Below are 12289 nucleotides of genomic sequence, written 5' to 3'. Positions count from 1 at the left end.
TTCAATGTAAAAGTCTGGACGGATCCGCTCAGGCTAATTTCACACTTAGCTTTTTTTTCCAATATAATGCAGACGGATCCGTTCTGAACGGAGCCTCCGTCTGCATTAATATGAGCGGATCCGTTCAGAACGGATCTGATCGAACGCTAGTGTGAAAGTAGCCTTACCTGGTCGAATGCCTTTTCCGCATCTAATGTTACCAACTCTGTGTTTTGTTTTTTCTTTCCAGGTCATTTAATATGTTAATGACCCTTCTAGTGTTTTCATAAATCTGCTGACCTTTTATAAAGCCTGTTTGGTCAGGATATACAAGGTGTAGAATAATTGCGGCCAGACGATTGGCGAGAATTTTGGCGTATATTTTAATTTCTGAATTTAGCAAGGAAATTGCCTGAACGTTTTAAGGGACATTAGGGGCTTTGCCTGGTTTGGGTATAGTAACAATTGTGGCTTCTGGCATTTCTTTTGGGAATTTTCCCTCCTCTATGCCATGTTGTAGTGTATGAGTCAAGTATGGTGTCAAAATGTCTCCATAATATTTTTAGAATATATATTTGATAAACCATGTGGACCTGGAGCTTTATGTAGTTGTAGGGAACTGATGGTTGTTAGGCCACCTTTTCGGGTTATTGGTGCATTTAGAGATTCCATTTGGGATATGTTTAGTTTAGGGAGATGAAGAGATTCTAAATATGCATCTATTGATGGCTGCTTTGGTTGAGCGGAGAGCTTGTTTCCCTCTAGATTGTATAGTGATGCCTAATAGGTTTAGAATTTGTTGGCAATTTGTCTGGATCATATATGTGGGCTTTAGTAGACAGTTTTTTGAGAAAGGGGATCCTTGATTTTACTTCTTTTTGTTTGATATTATGTGCAAGTAGCTTGCCTGCTTTGTTGTCCTGTGAATAGTATATGGCTTAAGGGTACTTTAACACTAGCGTTTATTCTTTTCCGGTATTGGGTTCCGTCCTAGGGGCTCAATACTAGAAAAAAACGCTACAGTTTTATCCTAATGCTTTCTGAATGGAAAGCATTCCGTTCAGTATGCATCAGGATGTCTTCAGTTCAGTCCCTCTTACGGTATCTGGCCAGAGAAAATACCGCAGCATGCCGGATCCTCACGACGCAAGTGTGAAAGTACCCTTAGTTTTTCTGAGGTTTCGTTCATATTTGTACAGTAAGAGTTCTCTGAGTTGAAGTTTCAGAGATTTTAATGGTGACGTGCGTGTGGGGGAGAGGTTTCTTTTATTGAAAGTTTCCAGGGGTTTGATTTTTTTTTTTTTACATTAATTCCGTAAACTTCCTTTCTCTTTCCTTTTTTTTTTTGCAATACTCCCTATTTTCATGATAATTCCCCTGATATAGGCTTTATGGGCATTTCATAGGGAGAAGGGGCTAGAGACTGAGCCTTCATTGATTTGAAAGTATTCTTAAAGAGCAGCACCAGTTTCCTCCCTATGTAGAATTGTGCGCAGTGGAGAAGAATGAGAAATCTCTCTCGCTGTCATGTTGAACCCTCCAGATATAGTATAGATCCCTCGATAGGAGGAATTCTCTCAGCCAGGGTGATCTATTGGCAGAGGAGATGGTATCTAGGAGAGGGTCTACCACTCCATTGAAGTCTCCAAACCATATAGTTTGTCCTTGCCTGACTTTCTCTACTTTTCTGGAGAGTCTTTTAAGGAATGTGGGCTGGTGTCTATTTGGGGCATAAACTGCCACTAAGGAATACATGAGATTGTTTAAGGATCCCACTACATTAATGGATCTGCCGTTGGGATCTGATAACATTTTGTCAATTTGAAATGCTACTGTATCCCTGATCCCTAAGATAACACCTCTCTGTTTTTTATGGAAGTGGGATTGGTATATTATCGGGAAGGAACGGTAATGTATTCGGCTGGCATCCTCAGCCATGAGGTGGGATTCCTGAACACTAAAAACATCGCACTGGAGGTTCATAATCTCTCTCCACATGCTTACGCTCTTGTGAGGGCTATTTAGTCCCTTAACATTGAGTGATGCAATTTTAAGCACCATTGGAGGAGTAAAGTAAAACACTTAGAATACCCAGGGAGCCAAGCCTCATCAGCGGGCGCAAGCAAAGGGGGCCTAGTGATCTCTGCTCGGAGCATGTAAGTGATATGTTTTAAACTTTGTTCTCTTTGGGATCCATGCGTTATAGGAGCTAACTTTTGTGTATGTGGGGGTCTCTGATGGAGAAATACTGTACCGAAGTAGGTGCATAACCATAAAAACATTCAACAAAAGAAAAACATATCAAATATAAATACGCTGTCAGCATAGTATGTACCGACACTTGTGTCTGGGGGGAACCAGATAACTCACGGTTTTGTAACCGGGTAGAACAGTTGAGCTTAGAGCTTAAACTTGAACAGCTACTCGGGATTTCGTCTTCTGGAATTATGCTTGGAGGAGACTACTTGCTATTCTTAGGGTAGGTGGGGTGGTGTTGACTTTTGATTTTGAGAGGTTTCGGAGACCAGAATGTTCGATTCTTGCAGCAAACGCTTGCCTTCTTCCAGGGTAGAGATGGATTTTAGGGCACCTCCATGTTGGATTAGAATCTTCGTGGGGAATCCCCATCTTTAAGGCATGACATGGTCACACAGGGCTACAGTTATGGGGGCTAGGGTTCTTCTTTGCTGCAGATAGGTCGGCAAATAGCTTGATCTCTTCATAAGGGGAAGGTAAAGTGCTTCTGTATCGGCTGGCCTCGAGAAGTGACTTTTTATCTGAAAAAAATGGATCCTGGCTAGAACATCTCTAGGCGTGGTAGGAGGAAGATGCTTGGGACGTGCCACTCTATGTATTCTATCGATAAGGAGGTCACATTCGCAAATTGATGGGATCAGAGCTTGCATCAGTCCCTGTCGGAAGGATCGCAGTTCTTGCGGGTGGACTTCCTCAGGGATCCCTCTAATTTTAACGTCAGTGTGACCTGTCTTCAAGGTCCAACCAGCTTATGGTTTATTATCTCAATTTCATCTGTGAGGTCATTTTGGGCATCAATCAAGTTTAGTTATGTGAGGATGCTAATTCGCCCAGTTTTGTTTCAGCATGAGACATTCTACCCTCTAAATCCGATATGGAGGTCTGCAGAGGGTTACTAAGCGAGGCAATGTTATCTTGCATAGATCTGTTAAGAGCTAGCAGCATGTCCTTTAAGAGGGACCCTGAGGCTGGCATATCTGAGGTAGGGAAATCTTTTAGTGTGAATTTAGGATAACCCTGATTACAAGTGGGAGGTGAGGTAGAACCGTTAGGGGCTTTGTGCGGCTCTTGCTGGGGGAGCTGCATATTGTGGAAGTTGCTGGTGGGTGCAGTGTTCTGTGTGCCTGGGGATCTTCCAAGGGCTGTCATGGAGCGAGGAGGCTGGGGAGGTGCCCGCTCCAGCCAGTGCATTCGCGGTAAGTGTTTGGGATTGGGGGTGAGGTTCTGTACCTTCTCCATGTACCGCAGTGTCGGGTGGCTGCGCTTCCTGTCTCGGTGAGAAGTGAGTGCCGCCTTCACCATCTTCTGCACGCTCCTTCTCAAAAAAGAAGCTGAGTTTCCCTTGGGCTTTAACAAGTCTTTTGCCCCTCGTCATTGTGGATGGTTGTGATATGGGGATGGTGGGTATTAGCGCAATGCCAAGGTCGGGAATTGGCACGATTCCATAGCTGAGTGCTATTTTGTCGCTGCTGTGTTAGCGGAGCTCTTCTAGGTGGCCATCTCGCACGGCAGCAGGCCACTCCCCCTACACACAACCTTACCATGTTTCGTGGTCCACAAATTGTGAATCCACAAAACACAGATGCGGGCAATGTGCGTTCCACAATATCCGGAAAGGAACAGCCCGCCCATTATAGAAATGCCTATTCTTGTCCGCAAAGCAGACAAGAATAGGACATGTTCTATTTTTTTTTTCTTTGCGGCGCTGCGGAATGGAGCAACGGATGCGGACAGAACACTGAGTGCTGTTGGCATCTTTTGCGGCTCTATTGAAGTGAATGGGTTTGCATTCAACATCATTTAAATATGGCTCAGATGTGGACCAAAACAACAGCCGTGTGCATGAGGCCTTTTACTGCACAAAAATCCACATCTGACTAGAGCTGAAATGATAGAATTTAGTAACTTGACACAAAAAAAAAAATCTGCAATGAAATTTTTTTACATCAAGGATTCGTTTGTGTTTGTGACCATGGAGCGTGAGTGAAGCACTTGCTATGACTCACTGCTCCGTGGTCACCCTCCAGCCCGTACCGCGCTGCACTGTTTTCTGACACACGTAAGTGTGGACTATGACCTGACGCTGTGTGACATCAGGACGACTGCAGCACGTGGAGAAGAAGATGGACGAGCTGTGGAGTAACGCCCGTACAGGAGAGGTAAGTATTTTATTTCACTGGTGCTGGGGACATGGCTGGCACTGGGGGGGGGGGGGGGGGGGCAGCTGATGGAACTGGGGAGGGGGAAGCTGGTGGCACTGGGGGGAGCCTGATGGCACAGGGATCCTAATGAGGTTTTTATAAAGAAAAGCGTTCTTTTAATTAGTTTTTTTTTATTCGAGTACTCAATTAATCGGTAGAATACTCGATTACAAGAATAGTTGATAGCTGCAGCCCTACATCTGACCAATCCCACATGGACATACCTTTCAAGGCTGGCTTCCCCTTTAGAAGATGGCTCCGGAGTAAATTAACATTTATTATTCCAGACTTATCATTGGTATAAGAAGTATGAATGGCCCAGACTGTCTGGAAACTTCTTACCAATCAGAAAATGTCATAATTTCTGAATAAGTAGCTGGCATTTTATGCAAAAATTTGCAGATTGGTGATGGGGATGATGTTTTACTATGCATAATTAAAAGTAGAGCATTTAGTACATAGGTGGACGGAGGCAAACAAGCGCAGCTTATTTGCAATGTTACTGTGAGGCGGCTTCTATGCTGATTTTGCCAGGATTATGAAGTTTTCCTGATTTATGAGCTAATGATTATATGTTGCTGAAGTTTAATATTATAATGTTTACTTTGATAATATTAAAAAGCCAACAAAGAGGCGGAATATTTTCTGTGAATAATCAGGATGCTCATCATCTGCATGTAAACCATGTCTTCCATAAGCATCTTACAGAGCTGAGTGGAGATGACAAAAATGTCTATTTGATGTATTAAACCACATTTCATTAAGACTATTCATGTTTAGATTCCTGTTTAGAAAGTTTACACTGTCGTACACGTCAACTGTCTCCACTTCTTCTTTTGGACAAGTATGTTTTATGCTCCACAGAAAAAAATTAAATCCTATTCTCTTTATAATAGGATAGCCCATTTCAGCTTCTCTGCTCCATGATATAGGATGCAGCACTGCAGCAGTGTTTACATTTTAAGTAGGATGTTTGCTGTCAGTCAGTAAAAAAATGGTTTAAAGGGGTATTCTGGTTGTTAAGTTATTCCCTATCCATAGGATATGGCATGGCTATTACATCAGTGGGGGAGTCCTACCTCTGGGACCCCCACTGATCATAAGAACGAGTACCCTGTATTCTTGTACCCTGTATATTGCAAACAGACACTCCCTTCATCTCTTTGGGAGTTCTAGAAATAGCCAAGCTCTGTACTCTGCAGTCTCCAGAGATGAATGGAGTGGCAGGGCACATGCTCTACCGGCTGCTCCATTCATGGTGCTTCCAAGGGTACCTGTTCTCGTGATCAGTGGGGGCCCAAGCACTAGGACCACGACCAATCTAATAGTTATCCCCAGGACTCTGGATAGGAGATAACTTTGAACAACTCGAATACCCCTTTAAAGTTAATTGCTTAAAAGTAAAATAAGCCCAAAAATTATTTTATCGACATCAAAGCTCAGTTTACCTTAGATGTCAAACATATTCCCTAAACATAATTGTTGACATGGGGACAACATTGAATAAAAGAACATTTGCTTTTGGCTTGATCAGATGATGCTGTAGATTGTTTTTGGGGGAGGGTTATATTTTGTTTGTTTTGCACCTCCCCATGGGACAACCCTCTTCACACCTCAGTTCAGGTCCTAAGAATCCTAGTTTATATGGTGAAGGATAAAAGAGGGATTTCTTTTACCAGTAAGCCAGTTTCCTCAAACCCATGACAGCACCCTGACATTCTTTTCCTCTCTCTTTCTTTATTATTTACGTTCTTTTTTGCGTTGTTCACATAAGCAAAAAATAATAATTTAAACAAATGTTCTTTTATATTTCTAAATGGACATCATTATCCATGGTCAGAGGTCTCTCAAGTAGTGCAGTGTAGAGAGGAGTCTCCCGCTTTTCTCCTAGTTTTCCTGTCCAGTTGTGGGAGGTCCTCTCCAGGGGTGCCGTTATGGGTTTGTGAAAAACTGATTACCGGTAAGAATAATCCCTCTTTCCAGTTTCTTTGCCTTAATGGTTGTTTTTAACCTCGTCTACAGCCTCCTGTGTTGCACTTTATTTGCTTCCCATGTTCCTCTCCTGTTACACGATGGCAATAAGCCTCTGTTATTTTGCTGGCAATTTGGCAATTTACTGGATAACACCCACACCTAACAACCATGCTGACAAATGAGATGTTGCTGCTCATAGTTAAGGGCCCTTGACACAGGCCGAGAATTGAAAAGATCATCGCTAACGAGCGTTCATAGTAATTGGGTCGTTAGTGCAGCACAAAAATCCTTGTTTCCCGACAGCAGATCATGCTATGTAAACTCGATCTGCTGCCGAGAAACAACAAGTCAGTATGGGGAAGAGCGGTGGTATTCTCAATCGCTCCTCCCCATACTCTGGGGGACATCACTGCATCTCTTTTACATACTTGTATATCAATTAGGTCAGCATCCCGTATCACTGGTCCTAGGTCCTTTATTGTGTATCAATGAGGACCAAGTACTGGTTGTGAAGGAAACACAAACAATAAGATATCGGAATATTAAAGTTTACTTTGTATAGGTTATTTATAAATTCTGGAAAAAAAACACTATAAAGAGGCTATCTCATGAAGACAACTTCCATCCATATGCCCTTTTAGGGCTTATGGGCGTCAGAGGAGGCCATTCTATGAGCTTGTACCGGAGGGAGGCCAAAAAATGTCTTCTAGCCACCATTGGGCCCATATACATCAAGGGTACTTTTATTTTTTTATGAAATAGTTCCGCACCCTGCACTATTCCAAATAGTGGCATCCAATAAAATGTTTTGTCTTGGTGGCAGCTGTTAAACACTTAAACACTTATGTTTAACATCCGATGGACATTTACCTTGACTGACTGTTGTTTAAAACACACTGGAACTGTAATGAACTTTTTTCTGAGTTCACCATTCTTTTTTTGTGATGTTATCTTTTTATTCAGGTAAGGGAGAAGATTATGATGCTCTCAGCATTAATGCTGATACATATGACAGCGACATAGAAGGGGCAAGCTGTGAAGATCGCATCCATGAGACACCCATTGCAACTGGTAATAAGGCCACAGGACAACCTGATGACCTTGTGATGGATATTGAGAAAAGTGTGAATGAGATTTTGGGTCTGGCTGAGCCAGTGGAAGAAGTTGCTCCTACCGTCCCCGTTGCTGTGCTCCCTGAGGACATTCAGCCTTCAGCTCAGCAGCTTGAACTGTTGGAGTTAGAAATGAGAGCTCGTGCAATTAAAGCTTTGATGAAGGCTGGCGACGTGAAGAAGACTTGACCATTTTTTAAAATTAATCATTGAAAAAAAAAACATATTTAATAATTTTTCTTAGCAGAGTATTGTCTACATTAAAACCTGAATGATCACAATGGTCTTTTTATTTCACAAACTTTTAAACATTTGCATATCTAAAGCCACACTTCACTACATAGATTGAACTGGATTTTTTTGAAGCTCATTTTTCTCTTAATTTCTTTTTTCATACTGTAAAGCGGTTCTACAGGACTTAAAGTGTAACTTCCATTTTTTTTTTTTAATGTGTAGGGCAATTGATAATGACTATTTTTTCAATGAACTTTATTTATTGTGGTATTGGCAAATACAGTTGCAAGAAAAAGTATGTGAACCCTTTGGAATTATATGGATTTCTGCACAAATTGGTCATAACATGTGATCTGATCTTCATCTAAGTCACAACAATAGACAATCACAGTCTGCTTAAACTAATAACACACAAATAATTAAATGTTACCATGTTTTTATTGAACACACCATGTAAACATTCACAGTGCAGGTGGAAAAAGTATGTGAACCCTTGGATTTAATAACTGGTTGAACCTCCTTTGGCAGCAATAACTTCAACCGTTTCCTGTAGTTGCAGATCAGACGTGCACAACGGTCAGGAGTAATTCTTGACCATTCCTCTTTACAGAACTGTTTCAGTTCAGCAATATTCTTGGGATGTCTGGTGTGAATCGCTTTCTTGAGGTCATGCCACAGCATCTCAATCGGGTTGCGGTCAGGACTCTGACTGGGCCACTCCAGAAGGCGTATTTTCTTCTGTATAAGCCATTCTGTTGTTGATTTACTTCTATGCTTTGGGTCGTTGTCCTGTTGCAACACCCATCTTCTGTTGAGCTTCAGCTGATGGACAGATGGCCTTAAGTTCTCCTGCAAAATGACTTGATAAACTTGGGAATTCATTTTTCCTTCGATAATAGCAATCCGTCCAGGCCCTGATGCAGCAAAGCAGCCCCAAACCATGATGCCCCCACAACCATACTTCACAGTTGGAATGAGGTTTTGATGTTGGTCTGCTGTGCCTTTTTTTTTCTCCACACATAATGTTGTGTGTTTCTTCCAAAGAACTCAACTTTGGTTTCATCTGTTCACAGAATATTTTGCCAGTACTGCTGTGGAATATCCCGGTGCTCTTGTGCAAACTGCAAACGTGCAGCAATATTTTTTATGGACAGCAGTGCCATGAAATCCATTCTTGTTTAGTGTTTTATGTATCGTAGATTCGCTAACAGGGATGTTGGCATATGCCAGAGACTTTTGTAAGTCTTTAGCTGACTCTCTAGGATTCTTCTTCACCTCATTGAGCAGTCTGTGCTGTGCTGTGCTCTTGCAGTCATCTTTAGAGGACGGCCACTTCTGGGGAGAGTAGCAGCAGTGCTGAACTTTCTCCATTTATAGACAATTTGTCTTACCGTTGATGAACGGCAAGGCTTTTGGAGATACTTTTATAACCCTTTCCAGCTTTATGCAAGTCAACAATTCTTAATCGTAGGTCTTCTGAGAGCTCTTTTGTGCGAGGCATCATTCACATTAGGCAATGCTTCTTGTGAAAAGCAAACCCAGAACTGGTGTGTTTTTTATAGGGCGGGGCAGCTGTAACCAACACCTCCAATCTCATCTCATTGATTGGACTCCTGTTGGCTGACACCTCACTCCAATTAACTCTTGGAGATGTCATTAGTCCACCTGCACTGTGAGTGTTTTACATGGTGTGTTCAATAAAAACATGGTAACATTGAATTCTTTGTGTGTTATTAGTTTAAGCAGACTGTGATTGTCTATTGTTTTGACTTAGATGAAGATCAGATCACATTTTATGACCAATTTGTGCAGAAATCCATATCACTCCAAAGGGTTCACATACTTTTTCTTGCAACTGAATATCACATTGAGCATTGGCTCTTTTAAAAGTTGAAAGCCAGTAGTAAAACCTACAGCATAAATTGATATGCTGCACAAGTCAGTCACACCGTCGGTTTTCTCCACAGCATGTAGATAAGATTTAAAAAATTTCACCTATATTGCTGGTATTGTAAAATGCTGAGCATTTGCCGCACACAAATCTGCAGCATTTATGTCACGCGTGAACAGACCCTAAGAGAACCAGACTGACCATAAAGATGTGCATGTGAGTGTCTCTGGGCGAAGTCAGGTACCCAGACATATAAAAAAAAAAATTAAACACGCATCAAATAGATATATACACTACTCTACTAACTAAAAGTTAGGGATATTTGGTTTTTGGGTGAAATTTATGGAAAACGTAAAAAGTTCATACTACAGTGATAATATATCATGAAAGTATAGCATTTAAGTAGAAGCATGCAATGGTGATTTCCTCATCTCAAACAATTTATTGAAACAAAAGCCAACAACAGTGGTGGGTAAACCACCACAGAAATGTCAATGTCTCAATAACTTGTCATGTTGCCTTGAGCATCAATTACAGCTTGACAACAATGCCTCATGCTGTTCACTAGTCGACTTATTGTCTGCTGAGGCATGGCATCCCACTCTTCATGAAGGGTGGCCCTCAGGTCCATGAGGTTCTGGGGTACAGTTACAAGTCTCTACATGGCGACTCAGCTGATCCCATAGGTTTTCAATGGGATTCAGGTCTGAAAACAGTGTGGGCCACTCCATTTGAGGTACCCCAGTCTCCAGCCGTTCCCTAATGATGCAACCTCGATGAGCTGGCACATTGTCGTACATGAAGATGAAATTAGGCCTGTGTTGTTCATGCAGAGGCAAAATGACTGGATTTCTGATGTTATTCAAGTAGTATGGGCTTGTGACTGTACCATTCACAAAGTGTAGGGCTGGTCAGTATTGACTAGGCACACCTGCCCACACTGTAACACCACCACCACTACCAAAGGCTTGTTTGGTGACAACAATGGCTGATGCATAGCGCTCGCCAACATAGTTGGCGGCCATCTTATCTGCTCAGCGTGATACCTCATCCAGAGTAGATGTTCCCTGGCACACAGAAGACTGACACCTGTGGTCAGGTAACCTTGCAGGTCGTCTTGCACGCAGACCATGCTGATGTAAACTGTTTCGAATGGTCTGACGTGACAGTTGGGCTTGTCTCACCTCCCTTAAATGTTCCTCGAGTTGTGTGGCATCCACCATCCGGTTCCGTAGGGAATTGTACACAATGAAGCGGTTAAAAGTGTGGGGTGTGGCCAAAGGACGTCCACGTCTATGCCTTTCTGTGACTCTTCCAATTTCTCTGCTGCAACCTGCTGATGACACTCTAAGCTCAGTGGCCTCTTCTGAGAACATCCTGCTTGAAGCCTCGCAATGGCAAGGTACTATTGATCAATTTTTAGGTGTCGCCTTGGTCTTGTGATGTCAAAATGTCGACAGTATGATGAGGAGGGCTGTTTTAAATACCAATTCTAATTGAACTAGGAAATTTATAGTCACATCTGTGACCGGTCCCAGAAGGTCTGAAAGATTATCTATGCATTAGTGATCTGACGGCCTTTTTTGGTTTCACTTTGTGTGTTGCTGGTATGTCCACACCTCCTGTTTAGGTGTGGATCATGTGACCTCTACCACACCCTATTTAGTCTGACTTTTCCCATCACTCCTTGCTTGGGATAGCTTAATTTGGTCTTGGAAGAGCTGGAGTGTGGTTTGTGTTGAAGTCCTGTTCATCCTTCATTCTCTGAAGTTAAGTGTTCCGCTTGTTGTGTTTTGTATCCCCCCCCCCCTCCCGTTTGTTTACTAGGCCTGAGTGAGACGCTAGTTCCCTCACCAGGCAAGGAATAGGTGGCCTCTGCCCTGTCATTATCTTTAGGGCATCTGAGGGTCACCAGGGTTTTCTAGGTTCCCGTGTATGGGTATCTCTACCATCGAGAGGTGCCCATACGGATAGGAGTTAGGGCCAGGAGCAGGGTTTTATAGGTGGTGACCCTTTTCCTTCCCTAGCGGTGAGGCCTAGTGTCTTTCCCCTTCCTTCTTGATTGTCTTTTGGTGTTCTCCTCTTCTACATCTGTATCATTTATTGGGCAATTTATGGATCAAACACCTCTTGTGAATTTTGCCCTTAAGCTCCTTGTTAGAGAACAGCAAATTGTTCAAAAAGTACTGAAACATTGAACAGTTAGACACGTGCATTCAAAAGTTTAGAGAAGGTCACATTAAGTTCACCTGGAAAGGTGAGAGTGCATTTTAGGTTTATTCAGAAATTTCACCCACAAGCCAAATATCCTTAACTTTAGTGTAGTAGTGTAGTGTGTTTGTGTAAGTACAGACCAAAAGTTTGGACACAACTTCTCATTCAAAGAGTTTTCTTTATTTTCATGACTATGAAAATTGTAGATTCACACTGAAGGCATGAAAACTATGAATTAACACGTGGAATTATATACATAACAAAAAAGTGTGAAACAACTGAAAATATGTCATATTCTAGGTTCTTCAAAGTAGCCACCTTTTGCTTTGATTACTGGGTGAGCTGGACCGCAGAGTGAAGGCAAAAGGGCCAACAAGTGCTAAGCATCTCTGGGAACTCCTTCAAGACATTTTCAGGTGACTACCTCT

At 42.3% G+C, this 12289-nt stretch overlaps 1 protein-coding gene across 2 annotated transcripts in view; it reads left to right on the top strand.

Moving 5' to 3' along the window:
• The window catches only part of CAAP1 (caspase activity and apoptosis inhibitor 1), a 39538-nt gene extending 31738 nt beyond the window's left edge, over positions 1-7800 (top strand). For both annotated transcript variants that reach the window (XM_044271764.1, XM_044271756.1), the window contains exon 6: positions 7374-7800. In XM_044271764.1, the coding sequence (XP_044127699.1) occupies positions 7374-7711 (338 nt within the window). In that variant the 3' untranslated portion in view covers positions 7712-7800. The remainder of the gene's footprint in view (positions 1-7373) is intronic.
• The last annotated feature ends 4489 nt before the right edge of the window (positions 7801-12289 follow it).

The sequence above is a fragment of the Bufo gargarizans genome, chromosome 1 (genome assembly GCF_014858855.1).
Source record: "Bufo gargarizans isolate SCDJY-AF-19 chromosome 1, ASM1485885v1, whole genome shotgun sequence".
Classification (NCBI taxonomy): Eukaryota; Metazoa; Chordata; class Amphibia; order Anura; family Bufonidae; genus Bufo; species Bufo gargarizans.
The sequence above is the reverse complement of the archived record's forward strand: the minus strand, read 5'-3'. Positions and strand labels throughout refer to the sequence as shown.